The sequence below is a fragment of the Dreissena polymorpha genome, chromosome 3, assembly GCF_020536995.1.
Source record: "Dreissena polymorpha isolate Duluth1 chromosome 3, UMN_Dpol_1.0, whole genome shotgun sequence".
In the NCBI taxonomy this organism is placed as follows: domain Eukaryota; kingdom Metazoa; phylum Mollusca; class Bivalvia; order Myida; family Dreissenidae; genus Dreissena; species Dreissena polymorpha.
In genome coordinates, this window is record NC_068357.1 from 74,656,616 (window position 1) to 74,682,366 (window position 25,751).

Genomic DNA, 25,751 nt, shown 5'->3' on the forward strand with positions numbered 1-25,751 from the left:
TTTTGTAACAAAACTTTCCACAATGGCTATGCTCAAGCTTGACCATAAACAAATAAGCAATGAAAATTGCGGTCTATATTCTCATTACTATGTATACTTATGTTTACCAGTATGCAATAAAAAACAACAACAACAGAAATGTGTCCAAAGGGCAAAACTCCACATACGTAAAAAAACTCAATATTGGTTAGAAAGTGTTTCTAAAAACTTAATCGAAAATAGTTATTCAAAAACAGAATTGTTTATTACAACGCCCAAAATTGTCAACAAGGGCTGTTTGTAAAACATGCATGCCCCACATATGGGCTGTCAGTTGTAGTGGCAGCCATTGTGTGAATACGTTTTTTGTCACTGTGACCTTGACATTTTACCTTGTGACCTGAAAATCAATAGGTGTCATCTGCCAGTCATGATCAATGTTCCTATGAAGTTTCATGATCCTAGGCGTAAGCATTCTTGAGTTATCATTCGGAAACCATTTTACTGTTTTAAGTCACTGTGACCTTGACCTTTGACCTAGTGACCTGAAAATCAATAGGGGTCATCTGCCAGTCATGATCAATGTACCTAGCCAGTCATGATCAATGTACCTATGAAGTTTCATGATCCTAGGCTTATGCATTCTTGAGTTATCATCCGGAAACCGTTTTACTGTTTCGAGTCACTGTGACCTCCATTGACAGCTACCAATAAGAAATTACACAAAATGTTTGTATCAAATTTTATTAGTGATGCAAATTCAGAAATTAGTCTGTTTCCGTTAGTTTGCTAACAGAAATGTTGAAAAAAAATTAGCATGATAGTAAAAACATACAAAAAGCTAAAAGCTATTGTACTTGTAAATATTTCCACACATACATTTGTGGTAGTTTCCACACTTAACAGCTTGAAGAAATAAAGAACAAAATAGTTGTTACACTTTAAACCAAACAAATAATAAAATAAACAAAAACTTAATGACACCATGTAACAGTACATAAATGTTTAACTAAACTAAATTCCATTGCACAAAACCTATACATTTAAAACAACTTAAGTTTAAGCTTCTTGGTTCACATGATTTTAATTTAAAAGAAGAGCTCCTACTACTACTACCTCACATACAAGACAGCTGTTACATGCATAAGATAATAAGGTTTCAAATGAATTTCTTCACAAGTATAATATTTTGGAATTCTGTACCTTTGGAATTCAAACATCTGAAATTATCATAGAAAAGAAATAGGACAAAATTGTATGGAAATGGTGAAAAAGATTGTTCTACATGAAAAAGCCACAAAACAATAAGAATACATATTACTAAATGCACAACCAAGAGGACTTGAGTATCCTTGAACGTTTACCTCTGAAACTGTAACAAAGAAGTACAATACATGAGACCCCTGGTTTGGGGCTACTTTTGCAACAGGTTCATACTTTGAACATATCTGGTCCCACAGGCAAAGTTGTAACAAACAGTTTGTAGTCAACTCTCGACAAAAATGATACCAAATGTGAAACATTTTTTTTTAGATTTTTAAAGGTTTTTCCTATAAAGATCGATGTTAAACTGGTGACCCCCAGTTCACCTGTGAGGCATAATTTGAGCACACTTTGTAGAAAAACTCTAGATGATGGTACATACCAAATATGTAAGCCTTGTGCTTTGCAATTTCATACAAGAAGATTTTAAGTTTTTTTCTCCCATGTAAATTTGTGTTATAAACGGGTGATCCTTGGGTCTTGTCCAGCTTTATGGCAAGATTTAAACAAAGTTGGTAAAGGACCTCTCTACCAGATGCAAACTTCTAGGTCTTGTGATTTCAGAGATGTGAAAATTTTGACAATTTACAAATAAAAAACAATGTAATTGTGACCCCAGGGACATGTTTAAAAATTATTTGTAAAAGGACCACTAAATGATGCCACATAACAAATACAAAACCTCAGGGCTTTGCCAATTTGCAGCGGATGAGATATTTTTGGTTTCACTATATCCATGACATACACACCCATATAAAGGATGGATCATGGTACCCCAATAGCTGACATACACACCCATATAAAGGATGGATCATGGTACCCCAATAGCTCATCATCACCACATTGTGCTGAAGTGAGCTAAAAATGTACATGAAAACATGCTGAAGAAAAGTTGAGAAATTGAACCTAGCAGTGCATACACATCATAGAAAAGTTGAGAAATTATATCTAGCAGTGCATATACATCATAGAAAAGTTGACAAATTAAATCTAGCAGTGCATACACATCATAGAAAAGTTGACAAATTATACCTAGCAGTGCATACACATCATAGAAAAGTTGACAAGTTATACCTAGCAGTGCATTTACATCATGTAAGCAAACATGCACCAGTGCTCTTCAAGAGTTACTGATTGGTTTTTGTTTGTATCAGAGTTTATTTACAGGTCCTACTGGCCTCTTAACGAAGTCTTTGCAGCCCGACCTGATTACTGATTGGTAATGTTGTAAGAGGCTTAAATACTCAACATATGTACAGCATCATGCCAAAATGGGTCTTAAGCCACATGGGGTCAGCCTAGTTCAAAACCACCCTGTGCATTCGTGCAGTCTGATCAGGAGCTAGCTCGTCCGCTATGAAATCACACAAAGTTTGTGGTCTTATTAGCTCCTGACCAAGACGCACACTATGTTATAAGACCCATTTTTCATAACACGGCTCATTATGAATGAAAATCTACATCAATATTATTTGCAAGTACTTACATATCCCCAAAAAGAGGTATATAAACTTCATAACATTAACAACATGCTTTTTAAAATGCATAACATTATAATACATGGTAGTACAAAAATAAGAAATATACATAACAGTATATTTTTTTTTTATTATTATACTTTCAAACACAAAACATCTTAAATACAGTCATCTTTTATTTTTGAAACCTTAATATATTGGATTGTTTTGCTAAAGTCTGACCGATGTATGCTGATCTCTGGAAAATTAACATTTACATGTTAATATAAATTTCCTTTTAAAATGACATTTCTTCCTGCCTCGTTATACACAATTTCCTGATTTAAGATTTTCATATGATGGTTTGGTAAATGCACCCAAACATTGAAGATAACCAGTAGTCACTGACAAATAGAACTTTCTGAACATCACTGTTAATATCACTGTTAATTCAAACCAACTGTCTGAAGCAAACAAGTACAATAAATATCATACAAACATAGTCTTACAGTCTATCGAAAACATAATATCAAATAGTAATTAAATAAACATTCATTTGCACAGCGTAACAAAACCAAACTGGATTCCACACAATAAAAGACAACTTTCTCACTTGTTCTTTACTCACTTAAGTACGGTTTTAAACTTTAAACAGTGTTGTCTACAAAAGCACATCAATGCCCATATTTGAATTATGATCACTCTGGATCTTCCTCATGATAAAATATTTCACCTCAATTCTGATAACAAAAACATATGAACTATGTCTAGCGATAATAGGTCTTATGTCATATGCAATCAGGGTAGCTCCAGACCAGTCTGTGTATGCCTTCAGTCTGGCCTGAAGCTACTCTGTCCATTATAAAGTCATGTAAGGTTTCATGGTCTCATTAGCCAACAGGGTACCTCTTGACCAGACTGTGTGAATGTGCAGGCTGATCTTTAGCTACTCTGGTTGCATATGGCTTTAAACCCATTTTCGAATGACAAAATTCATACAACTCCTTATGAATCGTTCAAACATTATAATGTTGACAAAGTCAAATACAGGAAAAGCAATTTTAACCAACAACAAAAACAAATTTGAAAAGAAACTTTGTTAAAAATATCGACGGACGATTTCACAACACAGAAAATACAATCATAGTTATTCACAACCATTTTGTGTACATGTTCACGTTTAAAAAGTAACTCCCTAACAAACATGACTAAGACTACGACAGATCTGTACAACTCAGCTGTTGATGCTTTCCAACATTAAAAAGTTTTTAACCTCTGACACATTGAGCGGACTCTCTTGGATTTTTAACTTGAGAATGCACCTCACTTACATGCTTGACTGGTTTATTTTATTTGCAAATTGCTTTGTTTTTGTTTATCTGTCTCATGTTTGTTATGATAAGATAACAGTATTTTCAAGTAGACTCTCTTTGATTCCATTAAGGGGACTTATTATTTACTATTCAAATTACTGTATGCATAAAGGTCAGCGCAAGGTAAAGGTTTCAGAGCAATACATTGTATAGGTTATATACATAATATAGTGGAATGTGAAATACAGTAAAAGAAATGTATAAATTAATGGTAATGTAAAAAATGAATGACAACTTATTGGTCCCATTCATAACTAAGCGTCATGTTGTGTGAGATTGCACAGAGCTATGTATAAATGTTTAAATAAATGTATAAAAAAACACAATCTTATCAACTCAGCCCTTGATATTCAATACGGTGGTACCAAAACTTGTGCAAAAAATTGCTTTCTTTATTTGTAAGTATAACATTACTCATAACTCTAACTTAAGCTAAATTTACAGAGAATTTCCTCTGAATCCATGTATTTTGCTGGATAATTAAATTGTTGTTTTTTTTAACACAAATACACCCAAATATTAATACCTTTTTCTATTCTAAATTAATTTTACACATTCTAAATAAGGACACATAATTTCTACAATATCTTTAGATTCTTACTCAGTTTTGCACTGATATACAGTGATGGTTGTCTAACTTACAGCAAAATAACACTTTAACCATATTAATAACCAAATAACAACATAAATAATTAAATAATCAAAATTCTTTAAACAAATTGTTCATAGCACACAGAGACATCCAATAAATAAGATTTGATGTTCAAAGAATATCTGTACTGTTTTGGACGATAAGGCATAACAATAAATAAATACAAAAAGAAAACAATGCATTAATTATCTTTGGAATAATATCGTAACAGAGACAAAATATCAGTATTTATAAATTTCTTCCATATGACAAGACATATAATATAAAATGATAAATGCTAATATGCATGCAAGATTTAAAAATTCCAAAGAACTTAAAATGTAAATAAGTAACATTCATTTATTGATGTTTATTAGTTTTTTTCTAAAAAAATCATATATCAGAATAATTTTCATAAAGATATATCTGATGAGATTCATCATGAGCTATTAAAAAAGGAGGCATCATTTCACTTTCAAAAACACTTTCCAGAAGAGATAAACTACGTTAGAAAATAACTTTTAGTTTAATAAGTCATAAACTAAAAATGGCAAAATGTTATATTATGAATAAAAACATTAACAGCAATATGTTGGTCTATTTTGGTAAACACTCAAACAATACTATTTTAATTGTTAACTTTTTGTTTACTTGAATCTAAATTTGAAAACGGCCTTTTTAATTTTTTCATTTGCAGAGAGTCCGAACATGTTTTAACAAAGACGCGAGTATTCAAGGTAATTATCAAACAAAAAATAACAACACATTAATATGAAACAGAAAATGTCACCAGCTAAAGTTACTTCAATAACTTTCAAGAAACAGTCAAAATATTTTTTCTTAAAGAAAGAATAAACAAATAGTACTACCACTCATTTAGTACATGTGTATCATGACATTTTACCACCAAAATAAAAAAAGGTCATGGAAGATTTCTTCACATTGGAAAAACAAGAAAGAGTATAAAATACATTAAAGTTGCTGATGGATGAACATCATCACATCACATTTATTCAATTGATAAACTTCAATATCTTCTATATTTTTAATACAAACATGGAAAAAAATAGAACATTATGTCAACATGGATCTCATTTTAATGAAAATTATTTAATCTTACAAAAGGCTGTAACCGAATTAAAGGCATATGCGTTCATGAGAAAATCAGCCTGGTTTGGCTGGAGGGCTCCACCTTTGCGAATGACAACATTCAATGACTTCTATATGTTTAAAACAAACAAGAAACAAAATTTATAACATAATGTAATCATAGATCCTTTTTTTTAACCAAAACATTTCTTTTTGGCAAAAAAAGCTCTCAAGTTTGATGTACATTACATTAATAAGATAACCATATTCGTTTGAATAAGAGTCTAACCTTTAGGCATTAATAAACTTCAATATATATTTGTGAACCAAAAAAGAAACTCAATGAAACATAATGCCATCATAGATCCTATTTTTACCCAAATTATTTTTTGTAAAAAAGCTCTCTATAAATTAAAGGTACATGCCGTTAATGAGGTAATCAGCCTCGTTTGAATGAAGGGCCCGACCCTTGCGCAGCCTGCGCTTCACTGTACGAAGCCTACAGCCCACAAATATCAGCAACATGAGTGTGATAGCCAACCCCAGGGACAGTGCCACCACTGGACCTAGAGACCCATCTGTGAATGACTCAACTTTGACCATACCACTATTCAGTATATGATAGGAAACACCATTTTCATCAGACACATTTGCAGATGATGAGTTGCTATTTTTACCGGCTGAGCCACTGTTTTTAGAGTTTTGATCGGGGTTCTTATTACTGCTCTCAATTTTCATAGAACCTGTGTCAGTATTTTTAGATTCTGTATTGCTATTTTTAGATACTGTGTTGCTATTTTTAGATTCTGTGATACTATTTTTAGATTCTGTGATACTATTTTTAGAATCTTTCTCAACCTGTTTAGATGTGCTTAAACCTGTGGCAGATGAAACAGTTTTCGGTGTTTCAGTCGACGTGGTTCCAGCTTTGTTTGCTTCTGGATCTTGTTTCTGAGTGGGGGCAGGGGTTGGTTCAGCAACTGGAACTAAAATCAACATGTCCTTGTAAAACTCAGCTTTCTTTAATTTAACATAAAATTATTTGTATGACAATGTTATCGATAGACATTAATTTAATTCCAAATATTGTTACGTTTAAAAAACAATACATTAAAATTATAATTGTTTTCAAAAGCATCATGAACTGGTGCACATAAATGTACGATACCAATGAAACAATTCTTATGTTCTAGAGACAATTTTTGTCTATCTGTTAGTAATCTGTAATACAAATTACACTGTATTAGTTCTGCATCTCACTTTCATGTTATTTACCTGTCACACTTGGAGTATTTTGAACTGAGGGTTTGTCAGCCGGCCCATTAACATTAGGAGAGCCTGCAACATGCAGAAAACAGGTGTCAACAGAACGGAACTGCTATTACAATCAACCATACAAACCTAGTCCTGCGAAAAAGGGTCTTATGCAATATGGCGGCCAGCTTAACTCCAGACAAGCCTGTTTATCTGCACAGTCTGGTCAGGAGCTACAGTGTTTTTTGAATGGGTACATACATAGATTTTTATCGGTAGACAAAGCAGCATTGATTGATTTTGTTAGACACACAGACAGGCCTTCATTTCGTCCAGAAAAGTTATTACGGCGCCTTGTTATTATGTCAAAGTGCTCCAAACGCAAATGATATGCTAACATGTTTTCAAACTAGATTATTTTCCTTTTTGACAGTAACAAACATGTAAGCTATCTGTGAAAAAATGAAGCAATTATAATGTGAATTTTTTGCCCCATACTTGAAATCTACCTTTTGATTTTGATGGTTCCTCTGCGTCCTTGTAACTCATGTCATCTGCTTTACCTGGTAATGCAAGAAAATGGTACAAGAATTATTGATAAGCAGGTTGATTGAAGTGGGTATATACAATCTCCCATGAAAATATCTTCAAATGCTTGTTAAATCCAACAGAAGAAAACACTTTGTTACACGGTAAGGAATAAATCAGTATATAAGCATGTACTATTCTCATGTTTTTATCAAGTATTGTGTAACCTAAATCAACTGTCAGGTCAAAGTATGCAACTGTATGCACAGAACAACTATTTTTAAAATAAGCATGTCGTGCATTGAAATCAAAATTTGTTCTGAAATTTATTTTCTATTTTTTATTATTTTTAGTATTAATACCAGTGTATCAGTTGTTAGAAGGGACCTATCTCAATACTTCAATCACAAAGGAGGGAGGGGGTGGGGTGGGGTGTATAGTGTGGGTGTGTGGTCAAATGACAACCAGAGTTATGCAACTTGTCCTATACTGTCCCTTAATGATAGTTTGCGAGTGTTCCAAGTATGAAAGCAATATCTATGATACCGGGTACTTTATGTAATGTGGACCAAAACACAAAACTTAATCAAATTTTCAATTTCTAAGTATAAAGGGCCCATAATTCTGTCAAAATGCCAGTCAGAGTTACATAACATTGCCTGCACAGTCCCCTTAAGATAGTTAGTAAGAGTTGCAAGTATGAAAGCAATAGATTTGAAACTTTAGGAATAAAGTGGACCTAAACACAAAACTTAACCAAATTTTCAATTTTCTAAGTATAAAAAGGGCACATAATTATGTCAAAATGCACGCCAGAGTTATCTAACTTTGCCTGCCCAGTCCCCTCATGATAGTTAGTAAGTGTACCAAGTTTGAAGGCAATGGCGTTGATATTTTCTGAGAAAAGTGGACCTAAACACCAAACTTAACCGGACGCCGACGCCAAGGTGATGACAATAGCTCATAATTAAAAAAAAAAATAAATAGATGAGCTAAAAATTAACAAAGTTCAGTGTAAGTATTTTTTATAAGTGAAATTAATTATCTATGTATGGATGTCTTAAATGAATATTCATTCTTAACAATATATTGAAGGTTAAAATTTAATGAAACAACACAAATGTAAATAATACGGACAACTGACTGAAAAAAAAATAAAGCAATTAGGAAAAGCATAAATCATTATAAAAATAAAGTTAGTCTAATTCTACATTTCTATTCTAATGAACAATAACATAAATTCAAAGCTGGATCACACTTCACTCTGTTTGCATGCAACAGACAACACTACAACATCCCCAGTACCTTTTTGCACACTATCAAAGCCAAGACCTAATTTCTGGTTTTCATCCGGAGTTATGTCCGGATCTGTCTCCGTGTCAGGGTAGTAATACTCGTCTTTGTACGGGTCCCACACAGGGTACGGGTTCCTGTTCTTCCCCTCCGGATACCCTGAGTCATAATATGGGTACCTTGAGTTTTTCACTGGGCCCTGGCTATTGCCAGTTTTGTCAAGGCGATTCCCGTACCGATCATAAACCGGTCGCCGATTTTCCCCAGATGGTTTTCTGTAGTCAAACGCATAATCGTCTACATCATATCTAGATGGTTGACCTCCCCTATTCCTCATTGGCTGAACTTTATTTTTAGCTGTTGAGTCTGATTCCTGTTTCGAATAGGTCTGTTTTGAATTCAGTATTTTATCCCCATCTACCACATGATTGCCACCATCTCTGTCATTACTCGTACTTTTGTCAACCTGCACAGGGTTCAGCCGAGATCCCTTCTTCCCACTCACTCTGGGTGGATCTTGCTCGTAGTTCAGCCATGGGTAGTCAAGGAAGTCTTCAGAGTTCTTGTGTCCCCCTAGCTGACCTGACACCACCTTCTGTCCAGCCACTGTCGACTGTGTTGGCTTGCTGATCTGACTTTTAGTCTTTGATGTTTGAGGAAGAGTGGGGTGTCCGTCTTGGTGGCTACCCAGGATTTCAGTCTCTTCAGAATGCCTCCCATTGTGGTCATCCATGTCTTCATGCCTTGTTGGAGTGTTCATATCTTGCGTCCTTTGTCTATTAACAGTTGGAGCATCTTTATAATTGCCAGAAACACCCTTGGAGACATCTTCAGGCTGTTTTTTAATACTGCTCTTAGCTTCTTTATTTGCAGCATCATACAATTCGCTGTTCTGATAATCCAAGTCCTTACTAAGGTCTTGGTAGTCTGGTAGGATCTTAGCATTGTTCATAGCTACAGGTTTGGGGGCTCCTTGATCAACAAGCTTTGTCTTCACAGAACTATTTGTCTGGTTTGTTCCTGAACTCTCCTCAACAGCCTGTCCATTGGAACCTTGAACTGAATTCTTAAAATTTGGAAGCTGAGCTTGAGGTCGAGGCTGCACTTGTTGTTCTAGCTGTGAGTTTGGGCTCAAGGCATTCTGTAATGGATAAAATCCTGCTTGCTGGTATGGAACATTATTATAGACTTGGTTGGGCATAATGTTGCCACCCCATGCTTGATTCGTTCCTCTAACTGGCTGCAGATTGTTGTAAGCAGGATTCTGATTGGTCATTCCAGGTAGGTAGAAAGCTGGATTTATATTGGCTGGCATACTATTCTGGTACATCTGATTGGTTGGCAGAAGTCCTCCTGCTTGCTGATTGGCTAATCCAGGTATTGGAAAACCATACTTGTACTGGCTATCAAGCGGTGTTTTGAAAGCTGAGTTATAGAAAGGATTATTATAGATATTACTTCCTGCAGGAAAATCCCCATCCACATATGCTGCATGCGAAGAAGAAGGCAAAGTGTGATTAATGTTTATTTATTGGTGAAATAAGCTAAGCTTAACTGGTAATTATGTTTTTTAATCTAATGCATGTCATTTTGTAGTTCTATGATACTATTATGGGTCAGAACGATTGCATTTTGATAGTAATATATGTTACCTGTCAGTTAGTATCAAATAGAAATATTTTGTTTTTGTATTGTATGTGCTTGTTTAATTCTAAGTTTATTTACTCATGAAAAAACATGTCAAAGATAACAAGTATTTTTAAGTAACAATAATTTTCACCATATGCATAATCTGCAATTTTCAAAATGGTTTGCAAAATTGTCTTGTGAAACAAAACTGGCTGCACACTCCAAACAAATTTGCTGTTAGAAAACACAACCTCACAATAATTTATGCAAGAGTTACCTGCAAGGCTGTCACTTAAAATAAACACAATGACCTTATAACTTAACTATATTCTAGTCATTTTATAATTATAATCATATAGGCTGGCATTAAATAATGCTTTTATTCACTTAATAGGCCATCAACAACAAGAATTACATAGCACTGATATGATATTTGATGTAGTTTGTTCATACAAATAGATGGATCAAATTCAATATTTAGCTTCAAAAACTTCAGAAGCAATTACTTTTTATGATTCCCTTTCTTAATATTCATACTTATTGCAAAATAAAAATAAAGGGGCACTAAGTAACCTTACAATTTAAAAAGAAAAGGTACCAGTTGTCATGAAATGTTGTTTTTAAATAAGAAGTTTGTGGAAAGTAGAGAAAATGGGTATGTTGTTCTAAATTGTAATCTAATTCTAGTAATGATGATGATGTAAAGCACAAAGGTGTTTTGTTAATTTTAATTTTAATTTACGGTAAATAACCAGACGATTCCTGCAATGGTTTTTTGACTTCTTTTATTTCAAAAGCTTCACGTTCCTATGATCCCAGATATGACCAATAAAAACCCTTCACCATATGGAACCTTGAGTAAATTGTCCAGAGTAGATAAAACTTTATCCTTTCCAACTTAGATATGTATTTCGACACATTTGTAGTCCCTTAGAAAGTTACATTCAATTAAAAACCTTACTTACTAAATTCAAGTTTTAAAGGCTTCATTTCCAACCCTCAGATACTGATGAGCAGCAAACAGCATAAAACCTGAATAGACTGCGAGTTACTCGCAGGCTGTTCTGGTTTCATGCTGTTTGCACATAGCCATTTTAACTTTGTTTCTAAGTGGGAAAGGGTTAATAAATACAAAAACATGCACAAGAGGTATCTATCTACCTTGCTTGCTTTGGTCCACACAATCTAGTTCATCAGAGCCATCAATGCAGTCCTGTTGTTCGTCACACACGTAGCGTTCTGGCACACATTGCCGCGAGTCTGAGCCATACACAATGTTTTCACACTCAAACTCTTCGTGTTTGCAATGTTTACCTTTTGGAACAGAAATAGAAATGTGCCACAGGAACTCATGATGCCTCCACAACATGTGTTTAGACACAGATAGCCATAGCAAAAATTTCTTTATAACAATCATCTAGACATGAAGAACATGCAACTGTCAAAGTTTTAGTAAGATCCACTTTGAAGCTAGGGAGAAGTTAAAAATACACATTTATGGGACAATTCCATAGTGGAAAGAAAAGAATTACCGTACATTCCTTTGTATAATGCACAGTTTTTTACCTCCAAATTTCAAATTAACAAGTGATGTGTTTGTGAAACACTATGTCCCCATATATATGACCTTTGACCTTGAAGGATGACCTTGACCTTTCACAACTCAAAATGAGCGGCTCCATGAGATACTCATCCATGCCAAATATCAAGTTGGTATCTTCAATATTGCCAAAGTATTCATAAAATGAGCGATTTTGGCCACATATACTTGACCTCTGACCTTGAAGGATGACCTTGACCTTTCACCACTCAAAATGTGCGGCTCCATGAGATACACATGCATGCCAAATATCAAGTTGGTATCTTCAATATTGCCAAAGTATTCATAAAATGAGCGATTTTGGCCACATACATTTGACCTCTTACCTTGAAGGATGACCTTGACCTTGACCTTTCACCATTTAAAATGTGCGGCTCCATGAGATACACATGCATGCCAATTATCAAGTTGCTATCTTCAATATTGCAAAAGTATTCATAAAATGAGCGATTTTGGCCACATATATTTGATCTCTGACCTTGAAGGATGACCTTGACCTTTCACCACTAAAAATGTGCAGCTCCATGAGATACACATGCATGCCAAATATCAAGTTGCTATCTTGAATATTGAAAAAGTTATTGCAAATGTTAAAGTTGGAGCAAACAGACCAACAGACCAACGTACAGACCAACAGACAGGGCAAAAACAATATGTCCCCCACTATAGTGGGTGGGGGACATAAAAAGTTGATGCACGTAATACATTGATACAACGCTTTCCTTGCTGTTAAATTGCAAATAATTCATTTCGTAATCGTAACACCCTATAATCTTACAGACGGATGGGGCTGTTGTCGAAACAACAAAAAGTCAGTAACGGCAGATATGAACGGGGAAGCATTAGTTATTGACAATAAAATCAAATGTTTGAATAAAGTATGCAAACATTTATTTGTCTGTCCTTGTGCACGTCTACATTGGCAGCTTATGTTGGACTGGTAAAGGTATTTGGTCTTTTTTGCAGGTAACCGTAGGTGTGAACAGGGACTTCTTAAGTGTTTTCCAGTTTGGTCCAGGTTTTTGGCGAATTTATTGTTCATCACATTCCCGCCTGTGTAATGCGACAAACAATAACCCAATTTGTCCAACATTATAGATTGACAGTTTTACGTCAATACAGACATATCTCAACAACTGTAGCCCTGTCTCCCATTCACCACGCAGTTTTGTTCAGCATTAAAATTTAAAGCCCAAGCTTTCTCCGAGAAAGAATGACATGATGTACATGAATTCTTATTTTCTCATGTTTTACACGAAATGCACGTAGACTGTTAATCTGTTGCTAGAAAATTACAAAATTGTCAGAAAAGTATGGTGCTATGCAAACCATGCTCCTAATCGTAATGACGCTTCCTATTTTGTATGCTTACCGGTGATTAAGCTTTCCAATGCCCCGGATTATTGAATTGCGCAATAGTAATTGGCGGCCAATTTAGGCCTGATTTGGTGGTTTTATTGTCTTTAAATATTTTTTTCTCCATTTTTGCATTAATTAAACAGCCTGCGCGCTATACATGGGGGCACGTTATATGAGGGAAAATTCAGTAAAGGGCCTTCATTCAGTGAAAACTTGTCGCCACCAAGTTCTTTCACACAGTAGATAAAGAGCAGTAACTGTTGAAAATACAACATTGTGGGTTACTTATTAGGAATATATATTCAAATTAAGGACAATAATTCAGCCAAAACTCTTCACAGACAAAATATCCTTTCTTTTAAATCACCTAAACTATGAGTCATTCAACTTTAACAATTTCGGCAAGATCTTTCAAGAAGCTAAAGAGGAGTTCACTTTAAGACATACGGACAGAGAAGTGAAATACTTAAAGCCTTGAACTCTGCCAAGGCCTACAAAAATACTTTTTTTTTTTTACAAATAATGGCCAATGATTGTTTATTCATGAACTTATTTTACTACCTCAAATTTCATATTGTTAAGCTGTGCAAGTGCTATCTAATACAGGCTTTGCACTTGCTAGCATTAAAAGGGTGCAGGATCGCATGACTTTGTGGGGTTCCCCCATTTAAATTTAATGGATGTAAACACAACAGTAAGTGGTGCTTTTTTTAAATATTTTTTTTTTAAACAATATTAAAAAAGGAATAGCTTTAGCAATAGTTATTTAGGATATTTAAAGTTACAAACTTCATATAAAATAGGACAATTTTTTTTTTAATGCATGCAAGTTTGACTGTTGTAAGGTGACAAGTAAAGTGAGTACATGATCGAACAAGTTTGTGTATACAGAAAGGCAGATGTCCATGATTGCTTTTAACAATATTTATGTTATAATTTCATGCTCTATATAAAATTATTATTATTATTATTATTATTTGTTAATGATCATGATTTAGTTATATTAAAGGCTTTTAGAATAATGCATTTCAATTTTCTGTTTGTTAAATCAGCTTCCAAGTGTTCTTGTGGTTTTGGAGATTACATCAGTTATTCAGAGTTAAAACTTAAGGAAGATGCATGCATGGATGCAACTTACGACAGATTCCATGTTTCTGGTGGTATCCGACACGACATCTGCAGGTCTGCAGCAGGCATTCAGCATGCGGGTCCGTACATTCCGTCTCATATGACTCACAGTACTCTCCCAGACCTGGAGAACACAGGAAAACATACATTGGAGACGAACATTTAAGAAAACAGGTTTAATTCAAGTGCGTGAAGTGTTGTTCCAGATAAGCCTCTGTAGTCCACACAGGGTAATCAGGGACCACACTTAACGTTTTTATGGATATTTTTTTGTTAAAATAGCCAGTGTGGACTGCACAGGCTACTTTGTGACAACAGTTTACATGTGCATTAGGACCTGTTTTCCCAGAGCAAGGCTCATTTAGAAAACTAGAATGGAGGGCAGAATTAAAAATAACTTTACTTTAAAACTTTGAACACATAAGAGGCAAAGTTTGCCGAACTGACTAAGAATAGGTCATGTACATGATATAGTGGCAACTGGTAAAACAGACAAAGGCATAAAACAGAACATCATTTATGCAAATTAGTATGTTCATTATTTAATCACACATTGACAAATTAATCAGAGCTTTCAAAAACTTAAGACAAATGGAGACATCAATTTCCTCACAGTTTAAAAGTTAAGGTTAAGTATTTGTTATACGTTGACACAATTATGCAACATAAATGTGTACATTTTTGGAGTTTTAGATTGCATAATTGCTTATTTGGAAGTTGTGAAAAAAAAATCAATTACGGTAAGAACTTTGACACTGAACATACCCTAAGCTAATACATTCCTTACATAATCATATACATGTATATTCACATGAAGGTTGCAATATGTGCAGATAATGTTAAGTTTGAATGTCACTTATGAATGTGTTTGACATTTTTAAAAAGTCAACCCAAGCCTTAAGTAGACCCAGAAATCAAGGGCAATCTATCAGCTGATAAAACTTGGATGCTCTTAAGCCCAAACAAATAAGATCAGTTGTAAGACAGAGTTTTGCTCCTAAATTGTAGAGATAGAAAATGCACTCAAAATCAATGAGTCTGTTCCATTTTCTATATAATTAATTGGAAGCCCAAGGCTCAAAACTTTAAAACTTATTGAGTACACATCAGTATATAAAGTTTATGAAAATTTGACTATGCAGGCGCAAAACCCCCGAAAATTTTACAAATTTAATGTCCAGCAAATCCAATGGATCAATTTGTTGCAGCCTACGGAGAGACAATCACGACAAAACTGAAATTGTTCTGATTGTTATGCACATTTTTTTCATAATCAGGAGTCAATGTTATTAAACATTGAACACAAATTTAAGGTATGGTGCAATTGTTTATAAATTATAACTGCTTTGCTCCAGCCTCTATACCCCTTTAATTTCATTATTTCCCTCTTGGTGCCCTTTATTTTAAGAACATATTGACCACATATATGAGCTGCACTCTTGAAAAAATATGCGTACAATATTGTCCCTTATTAGAGTGTTAAGTCCGTACAGGCTTATCAGGGATGACAATTTTTGTTTTTATGGAATGTTTTGTTTCAAGAAAGTTCTTCTTTAACAGTTTTGTTTCAATGAAGTCTCTTTTTAACAAAAATTCATTCTAGAAAGAAAGTGATGCTCCTGATAAGCCTGTGCGGTCCTCACATACTTATCCGGGACAACACTTTATGCACATTAAGCATTATGTCCGATTTGCCATGATCTGGCTCATACCAATCTGGGGTTTTTTTTGTGAGATAAAAAAATAAGTGATAAATAATGGGATAAATGTGCTGCCTTCTAAGGATAAATCTTATAAAATGTAAATGACAACAGAAAATGATTCCAATGCCTTATTAACCCTTTCCCACTTAAATATCTATTTTGATGCATTTGTTGTCCTTAAGAAAGTTACATTTAATTTAAGACCTTTCTTACTAGATTCAAGTTTGAAAGGCTTGATTTCCAACCCTTAGATACTGATGAGCAGCAAACAGCATAAAACCTGAACAGACTGGGAGTTAGCCATTTTCACTTTGCTTCTAAGTTGGAAAAGGTTATATCGTATAATGTGCAAACAAGGAGAGAAAATGAATCCAATTTCTTAACTGACTGCTGATTAGATTAAGGCAAAGATCAAAAGCTTACACACTTATATACAATCACATTTTTACCTGATGAAGTGATTGTGACTGATTTAGTGTAACTGCTTTCCAATGCAAGTTGAATTGTTAATCTCTATAGAATACTGGGCCATTTTATATTCAATTAACAGTTGGTCAAAACAAAATGGTTAATAGTGCTTCATGATAGCTGTACACAAAAAAATTAGAAAAAGTGTTTTAAAAGCCACTTTCAAAACAACAAAGATTTTTTTAAACAGGCAGATGAACCATTTATGAAACAAACAAATACTATGGAAATATTTGATTCGAACATGATCTGATCAACAATTTTGTAATCGTTATGAGAACTTCTATGCTCAGCCGTTTGTTTTTTAGTTGTTTGTTGGACATTGAAAGTTTTTGCCAAGCAGCTTCAAAGGCACTTGATCACAGATGTTTGTTACTTTTTTTTTTTAATGACGTTAAATGTTCTTATAGTCTAATCAATTTATAGTATTGGCTTTCTCTAAAATAATAATATTAGCAAGAAAACAAATTTGTTTCATTAAAAATTGCCCTCATATTTAAGCAAAAAATAAGTCCCTTCCAATGGCCTACTCAGGATTCTGACCTTAAGAATGTTTATCTTATTACATGTATCAAATTGCTAATATTAGTAATACAAGTATTTGCAAATAATCAATGAAAAGCGTTAACTCACACATATTTTTTATATGTATTCCCATTTATAATTATTAATAAACAAAACATATATTTTTAACAGTTTTCTTGGTAAGAACTGTTTTTTCGTTTGTTTGAATATAATGCATACATTCTTTTTCTAAACTACGACAAGTTTTATGTCAAACAGTAAACAAGAGATGTGTTTGTCAGAAACACAATGCACCCTATTGCACCGCTTTTTAATAAAATTTCAATATATCATTTGGCAATGGTTTAGAAATTATCTCCTTTTAAAAGCTTATTACTTCGCTTGGATTGTATATTTTGACTTTTGACCTTGAAGGATGACCTTGATCTTGACTTTTCACCACTCAAAATGTGAAGCTTCATGAGATACACATGCATGCCAAATATCAAGTTGCTATCTTCAATATTGCAAAAGTTATCGCAAAACTTTAACCCAGGTTAAAGCTTTGGGACAGAATGACAGACTGACAGGCCAAAAACAATATGCCCCCGATCATTCGATCCGGGGGCATAAAAAGTCCCTTCAAATGAAATTATAGCTAACTATACACATACATATTTCATATTACATTTTGATATCTTGATAACCTCTGTTTGTTTTTAAATGACCATGCTGGTATGTTATCACTTTAATCAAGTATTCAACTAAATTAATCTATCCATTACCTGACTTTATTTACTCATATATTAACATCTCTTACTTATAACTATAAATAAATTATGATGGCTGTTTATGAAGGTAATATTTAGCATAAAACAAAATTAATGTTATCCTAAAAATGGGTATGCACTCTAAAAAAACGATGAGTATACTTTGATGCACTTGATAATAGTAGAGCATACATGTATTTCAAGTAAATTTCATCAAAAGTCAGTAAGGAATTATCAACATGTCGATGCACCTATAATATACATTATATCTTAACCCTTTGCATGCTGGGAAATTTGTTGTCTGCTATAATGTCGTCTGCTGAATTTCTAAAATTAGCAATTTCTTCGATTTTTTTCTAAGAATACTATCAGAATAGCAAACAGTTTGGATCCTGATGAGACGCCACGTTCTGTGGCGTCTCATCTGGATCCAAACTGTTTGCAAAGGCCTTCAAAATTCGGTTCCAGCGCTTAAAGGGTTAACCAGTTAGTAATGTCCATTATGGATCATAGTCTGTATTAAGAAACGCAGGTTAATATCTTGCAATCCCAGACAAATGCTTGGCAGAGTAAAACAATGGCCTCAACAAACCTTTCTCATGAATGGGTTACAAATTAATACAAAATAAGGACAAACCAAGCAAACTGGCAGAAATACTGCTATCATATTTGATGGTTCAAAACAAGATATACAATCTTTCAATGATCCTCGACAGTTCAATATGTCAATACATATCTTCATGTATTGATACCATTTGAAGATAAAAACTACTGACGTAAACATACAGTACTCTGATTTCCACTTTTTGAATTGAGTTTCATACACAATACTGATGTAAGCAAACTAAAGGCGTGTATTAAAGTTTTAATATGACCTCAATGATCAATCAGGAAGCAATCTAAACTGACTTTGAACATAATAATGAGGCGTGAAGGTGTTTTATGAATAAGGAGTGCTACAATTGTATTCAGGATTTTAACGCAAGTCACTGCATTGATATATATTAAGAAATGAGCTAGTGTTCCAATTAAGTGCTGGATTTTACCACTTCACCTGTTTGCCATCATGTCAAGAAGGTAAACCTCTTACAATGATTTATCAAGTATTCACACAACTAGACCATGAAGTTTTCTTCATATTTAAGATCTAATTAACAATTTTACACAAAGTTTAAAATAAATGGTACATAATTCCATTTTATACATTTATATAGTGGATTTACCTTTAAACTTTTTTTATATAGTGGATTTACCATTCAACTTTTTCTGTATCAAAACATAAATTGTAAGTAATAGGTCAGGTGTTAAATGTGTAGGAATTTAGCTAAAGCAGAATGGCAGGGGGTGTCTCCCTTCCATTTAAATGCCACACCCTTGAAAAATATTTGCCTCCCCCCAGTATTATTCCCCACAGTATTATAATAAGTCCAACCCTTAACAGGCCTTGAAGAATTTTTCCAGAGCCACTCGCCCTGCAGGGCAAGTAGGCCTAACAATGGGACCACTCGCCCTTCACTTTAATTTACTATATATATTTATAGATTTATAGTTATGATCAACCAGAACCTTTTTGTAAACTTTCTGTTTATTAATAATTATTTTTTCTGTTTATTTTTAATTAAATATAAGAAGTATTATAATTAACCAGTTATGTATTTTTTTTTTTATTTACATTAAAATGAAATTTTATTCTTCACGGAATGACCAATATATTTAACTGTTTTTTTCACTTTTAATTGATTAGCTAAGAGCACTGACACCTACGAAAAGAGCGCAGCCGATTTCGAGAATTAATTTTACTGTGCCTGCAGTGACATCATTTTTCATTGTCAAAACAAAAGTGCAGTACTGTTTCTTTGTGAACTAAACCTATTTTTTGTTCATTCAAAAAATTGTTCGCAATTTGTATCAATGTGGCAGGAGTTCTGGAACTAAATTTATATTTCTCAACTCGAAAAACAGCACTCGCCCGGTCATCGAGTATTTAACAAACTTTACTCGCCCGACCGCCAACTTCACTCGCATATGCGAGCGGTCGAGTGGATTCTTTGAGGCCTGCTTATTTGTGTCCCTCTTTTATTTGTCAATGTTTTCTTTAAAACTGACACACCCAAAATGTTCTTCGTTAATAATGTAAAATTCAGTATCACTTGGTATCAAATCACATCATTATGACAGGTTTATTTTACTATGAAAGTGAAGCCGATAGTCGGTGTCTTCCCCTACCATAATTTTTTCCATTCAAAATAAAATTTCCCCTCCAAGAATATCATTTTTCACGAAAACATCTTTTTTTAGCATTTATATAAGCATTAAATCGAATATTGTTAATTTTGATTGCTTAATTATCCATTGCAATACTAGCTCATTTGCGGTGGTCGCGAAAACACGTTAAAATTGAAACTAGCGTCTACAGAGTTGGATTAGAATGTGTAGTTGAGGTTCCTGTTAATTTTTGCAAAGTCATGCGGAACATTTCGCACTTTATTGCTGTAAATGTTGGTAGAAGAATCCTCAAAGTAAACGTGCTTAAATCTGAGTTGTTAAGGGCATGCTATATAATGTATATAATATATATATATATATATATATATATATATATATATATATATATATATATATATATATATATATATATATATATATATATATATATATATATATAATATACAATATATATGCTATATATATGTAATGGATAAAGGGAAGTCACTCTAAATGTAATTATTGTTTGTTAACGTTTTTTTATGATTTTGACAGAAAACTTCTTTTTGTAATTGGGAAAAATGTCATCTAGATTTGATTGGGAATGGGGTTGTTTTTTTTGCTTTGGGAATGCCTGCATTTACCAGAGGCACAGACAGTGGTAAGAAAAAACCCTGAAATAAGAGTGGATGAATTATAGACATTGATTAAGACAGTTTTTATTTTTTCCCCAAATATGTCTCTTTCGCACTCTATTTTCCCCTTTCACCCAGCGTCCAGCGCCTTCCCCTTTTTCTAAAAAAAACCCCTGTATGATCAAGGTAGATATCTCATTGAATGTATGGGATATGCTGATATTTCACTACTGGAGTCAAAACAGCACAATTAAACCACCTTCGTGTACATATTTTCTAGTTATCATACAAAGATATTTCATGAAATAGGTAACCCTGCCCCTTTTCAGGCCTCCCTGACATTTTTTCTACTTAAATTGGCTTAATCCCTTAATGTGATTTGAAATACCAATCATGCTATTCCAAGAACATGCTACAAAATAGACAAAATAAGGGAAGGGAGGGACCAACATTCAGCATACAGTACACTCCACGCGTTTCACCCAATTTCCCTCGTTACTCCGCGGGGATTGACCTGGAGGGAGATTAAGAAAATCCCGCTATACGTGGCTTTTGCATGATTTTGGACGCGGCGGTTAACGATCGGCAAATCTGATAAGCCGACGTGGCGGCCCTCGGCGTTGGCAACGCGGGGGAAACTCCGCGTTTTACGAAATAACGATCAAATTAACTTTGTTTGACTTCCTGATTTTCAAATAAAATATCATTTACATGTATTACAAGTACATTTATATATTTATTTATATATATATAATTTACCATTAAAAAAACAACCAAGATACAGTACACTCCACGCGTTTTCCCCCAAAAAACGCGCTCCCTCCGCGGGTTTTTTTCTGCTAGCGAGTGTTCACGCGGCGTTGGAAGAGCGAGGTGAACTCGATAAAACGCTCAGCGTTACACCGCGTTCGCTAATTCCCGCGGCGTGTATTACTTTTTTGTGGGAAAAGAGCTTTTGCCAGATTTACCACTGATTTACCTGTAATAAAGGAATGGATAAATGACTATAGAAGCTTAATCCATAAAGAGATTCAACATTTTGTTATTACATAAGCCATTCATCATACACATGATACTATAGCAATGTGTTGATTCATCATTTTATCAAATAATCATGACAAAGAAAGCCAGGACATGATGATGATGATCAGCATTATCCATCGACAAAAATTGTTCATGTTTTTAAAATACCAAAACTTCGAAAATATCTAGAGTTACCATGTATGTAATTTTAAACAAAAAAAACCCTTTTACATTCAAATTTTGTGCAATTTGCTTTTTTGACCAATAAAAGATCACATGATTTGATATACATTTTAGTGAAAATTGAGTACTAAAACTAATAAATGATATGTATTATAACAAGGGCTGTTTGTAAAACATGCATGCCCCCCATATGGGCTGTCCGTTGTACTGGCAGCCATTGTGTGAATACGACTTTTGTCACTGTGACCTTGACCTTTGACCTTGTGACCTGAAAATCAATAGGGGTCATCTGCAAGTCACGATCAATGTACCTATGAAGTGTCAGGATCCTAGGCAAAAGCATTCTTGAGTTATCATCCGAAAATCATTTTACTATTTCGGGTCACCATGACCTTGACCTTTGACCTTGTGACCTCAAAATCAATAGGGGTCACCTGCGAGTCATTATCAATCTACCTATGAAGTTTCATGATCCTAGGCATATGCGTTCTTGAGTTATCATCCGAAAATCATTTAACTATTTCGGGTCACCGTGACCTTGACCTTTGACCTAGTGACCTGAAAATCAAAAGGGGTCATCTGCGAGTCATGATCAATCTACCAATAAAGTTTCATGATCCTAGGCATATGAGTTGTTGAATTATCATCCGAAAAACATTTTACTATTTCGGGTCACCATGACCTTGACCTTTAACCTTGTGACCTCAAAATCAATAGGGGTCATCTGCGAGTCATGATCAATCTACCCATGAAGTTTCATGATCCTAGACATATGCGTTCTTGAGTTATCATCCGGAAACCATTTTACTATATCGGGTCACCGTGACCTTGACCTTTGACCTAGTGACCTCAAAATCAATATGGGTCATCTGCGAGTCATGATCAATCTACCCATGCAGTTTCATGATCCTAGGCGTATGCATTCTTGAGTTATCATCCGGAAACCATTTTACTTTTTCGGGTCACCGTGACCTTGACCTTTGACCTAGTGACCTCAAAATCAATAGGGGTCATCTGCAAGTCATGATCAATGTACCTATGAAGTTTCATGATCCTAGGCCCAAGCGTTCTTGAGTTATCGTCTGATAACCACCTGGTGGACGGACGGACGGACGGACCGACCTACCGACCAACCGACCGACATGAGCAAAGCAATATACCCCCTCTTCTTCGAAGGGGGGCATAAATATTGTAATATATCTTGCAAAAGTAAATTATTGTCTGTTAAGTGTGTTTTGTTATGTTCAAATGTGTCCTCACACTGAGATTTCTATCTTTTGTTTTCGATGATGTCTACAACCCACAAATCACCACAATATCAAGTGGGTTGACTGTTTTACATACATGTACTATCTTTGTTCTAGTATATGTACAAGTAAACAAAGTTTAAGTCCTATTTATACAAACGGATACAAATCTTAATAGTTTAGGGATTTTAATTAAAGCAGAATCCTGCTTTTTGATGCAAGCATTTTGCAATTAATTACTCACTTTTGACTCCTGAAAATCATCAGCAATCATTTTGATGCAAATTTAGCTTGACAGCTTAATCAATCATTTATTTTACATAATAAAAATTGTGTTAAATAGCATAGTTGCATAATATTTGAATTAATTGACTTAGAAACATTTCCAGAGAATTTAATGAGTATTTACTATTAAAGGATAACTCTGTACTTAGGGTTTTGACCTCCTAAATCTTACCTGAACCCTTAAATGTTCAAGCATGGTGTCATTTTACTCCTTGTTTTCAAATTTCATTGAGATGCATGTATAAATTTGTATTTGTTTGATCATTTTTTACTATTTGTACTTGTAAATAATTTTTGTGTGAAATTATATAAGAAGAATAAGACCACACCATAAGCGGTACAAATGCTATTAAAGGTATACTATTTTATACTGAATACTTAAGGACACATATTTTTCATGAAAATAATTGATAAATGAGTGAATTTTCTCTTGTAAATTGACAAATATTTTGACCGCTGATTTCAACCCCTAATACATGTAGAAACTTACAACAAGAGCCGATTTAATTATAGTTAACAAATCATCGAAATTAGACAAGTTATCAACTTAAATTATCAAACACGATTCTACTGTAACATGTGCACCAAAACAGAGAAAAAACATTAAAGGTTAAATGTAAACACATTTTCAAATTTAAAAACAACTTTACAAGTTATAGAAAATATCAAATTCAGGGCTCGACACTAACAGCGGTCCGTTGACCCGGGGTCAGTAAAAAATAGGGAGGACCAGTGAAACTAGAAATTTGGTTGATCCGTCGGACAAGTTAAAAATCCTGGCCGGCTTATTGTGAAATACTGGTTGAAAGCCGTTTTCATCAATAAAACAACTTTATATGTTCATAATAAACCGATAATTTCATCATTATTTTATGGGCCGACTCGAGACCAGGATGAAAAATAGCAACATATTGGAAATTCCAATTCTTCTAGATGCCCGGATGACAAAAACCTGTTGTCGGATCAACAAATCGATTTGCATTCCGCAACTGTCTCCGGACTTCGCCGTGATCGATACACAAATTGACATAAAATTCGAAGCGTTCGGATTGAGAAATTAACAAAATGGTATTTATTATTTTGAAAAAGCAGCAATAATCAGCATTTTAATGATCTTAGTACCATCAGACTATACTTTGTTTACCATGCGAATTTACACTGGAGAGCGCCGAATAATGTTTTGATATTGCGGGAGAGTAAACGTGCGTATTTTCAAGATGACAAGTTTTCACGATGTGGAATTTCATCCCGGGGGTGGTTGAACCTGTTACCTCCGGTTAAAAACCCTAAAACTTATGAAGAGAAGCTTTAAGTACAGCAAATATGAAAAGGACGAGAGATAGTTCAATAAATAGTATAGTTGTCTTTTTAAAAAAGCACAATACATTGTGGATAGTCCGGAAAATTAATTGAAATTTAGGTAAAATAACAAAGATATTGTCGGACCACTTAAAATCTTGGAGGACCAGCAATTTCTGAAAGCTGGTGGTCCTTTGGGTCGGTAGGTTAAAAAGTTAGTGTCAAGCCCTGAAATTATGCGAAACTAACTTTTTTGGAGAAAACAATACCAGCTCTTAAACCGGTCTTACATTAACATAAATTAAGATCACCATGAATTTAACTTCCAGTCACAGACAAAATGCACCTTTGCACCCAATGTGATGCATACTATAAATAAGGCACACACAAGTTGTAAGTTACCACTTTTATGACAAATCTGATTTCTTTTGTGGTGCCGAACCTTATCTTGTTGGTGTATTACATGTTGACTTTTTGATCATTTAACTCAATTCACTAAAATAATATTCATATTTATATTATTTGCAATCACTATTGTTATAATTTAGCATATTATCTACCCTGGTAAACTAAAAATGCTTAATGAATGTTAATTCATTAATCAGGGTTCTCAAGTCAATAAGAGCCGGCCGCCGGCCAAATCGGCCGTTTGAAATCAGATTGTGGTTGGATGATGCAAAGTTTTTGTTGTCGTGAAAGTTTGTTTTAATTCAATTACGTTTCAAGCCAGAAGTGTCATGCAAAATGTGCATGGTAGACAGACGATCAGGCCTTTTCCGTCCATTCCTGTAGGGCCGAATTCTGCCCCAAACCTAATCTAAGAGCTTTTTTCATTTATCTTTTGTT

The 25,751-nt window shown here is 34.1% G+C and overlaps 2 protein-coding genes across 5 annotated transcripts in view; one reads left to right on the forward strand and one right to left on the reverse strand.

The window, feature by feature from the left end:
- The window catches only part of LOC127874779 (low-density lipoprotein receptor-related protein 11-like), a 179,220-nt gene that overhangs the window by 147,759 nt on the left and 5,710 nt on the right, over positions 1–25,751 (reverse strand). The window contains exons 3-7 of the mRNA XM_052419395.1: positions 14,594–14,707; positions 11,658–11,810; positions 7,556–7,609; positions 7,068–7,130; positions 6,082–6,778 (exon numbers count right to left, since the gene is read on the reverse strand). Of these exons, the coding sequence (XP_052275355.1) occupies positions 6,204–6,778; positions 7,068–7,130; positions 7,556–7,609; positions 11,658–11,810; positions 14,594–14,707 (959 nt within the window). The 3' untranslated portion in view covers positions 6,082–6,203. The remainder of the gene's footprint in view (positions 1–6,081; positions 6,779–7,067; positions 7,131–7,555; positions 7,610–11,657; positions 11,811–14,593; positions 14,708–25,751) is intronic.
- The window catches only part of LOC127874788 (uncharacterized), a 212,690-nt gene that overhangs the window by 127,086 nt on the left and 59,853 nt on the right, over positions 1–25,751 (forward strand). Inside the window, exon 1 of one of the 4 annotated variants that reach the window (XM_052419417.1) lies at positions 18,836–19,105. The exons of the other annotated variants lie outside the window; for them this stretch is intronic. Within the exon in view, the coding sequence (XP_052275377.1) occupies positions 19,095–19,105 (11 nt within the window). The 5' untranslated portion in view covers positions 18,836–19,094. Of the gene's footprint in view, positions 1–18,835; positions 19,106–25,751 lie in introns of those variants that run through there. 4 annotated transcript variants of the gene reach the window in all.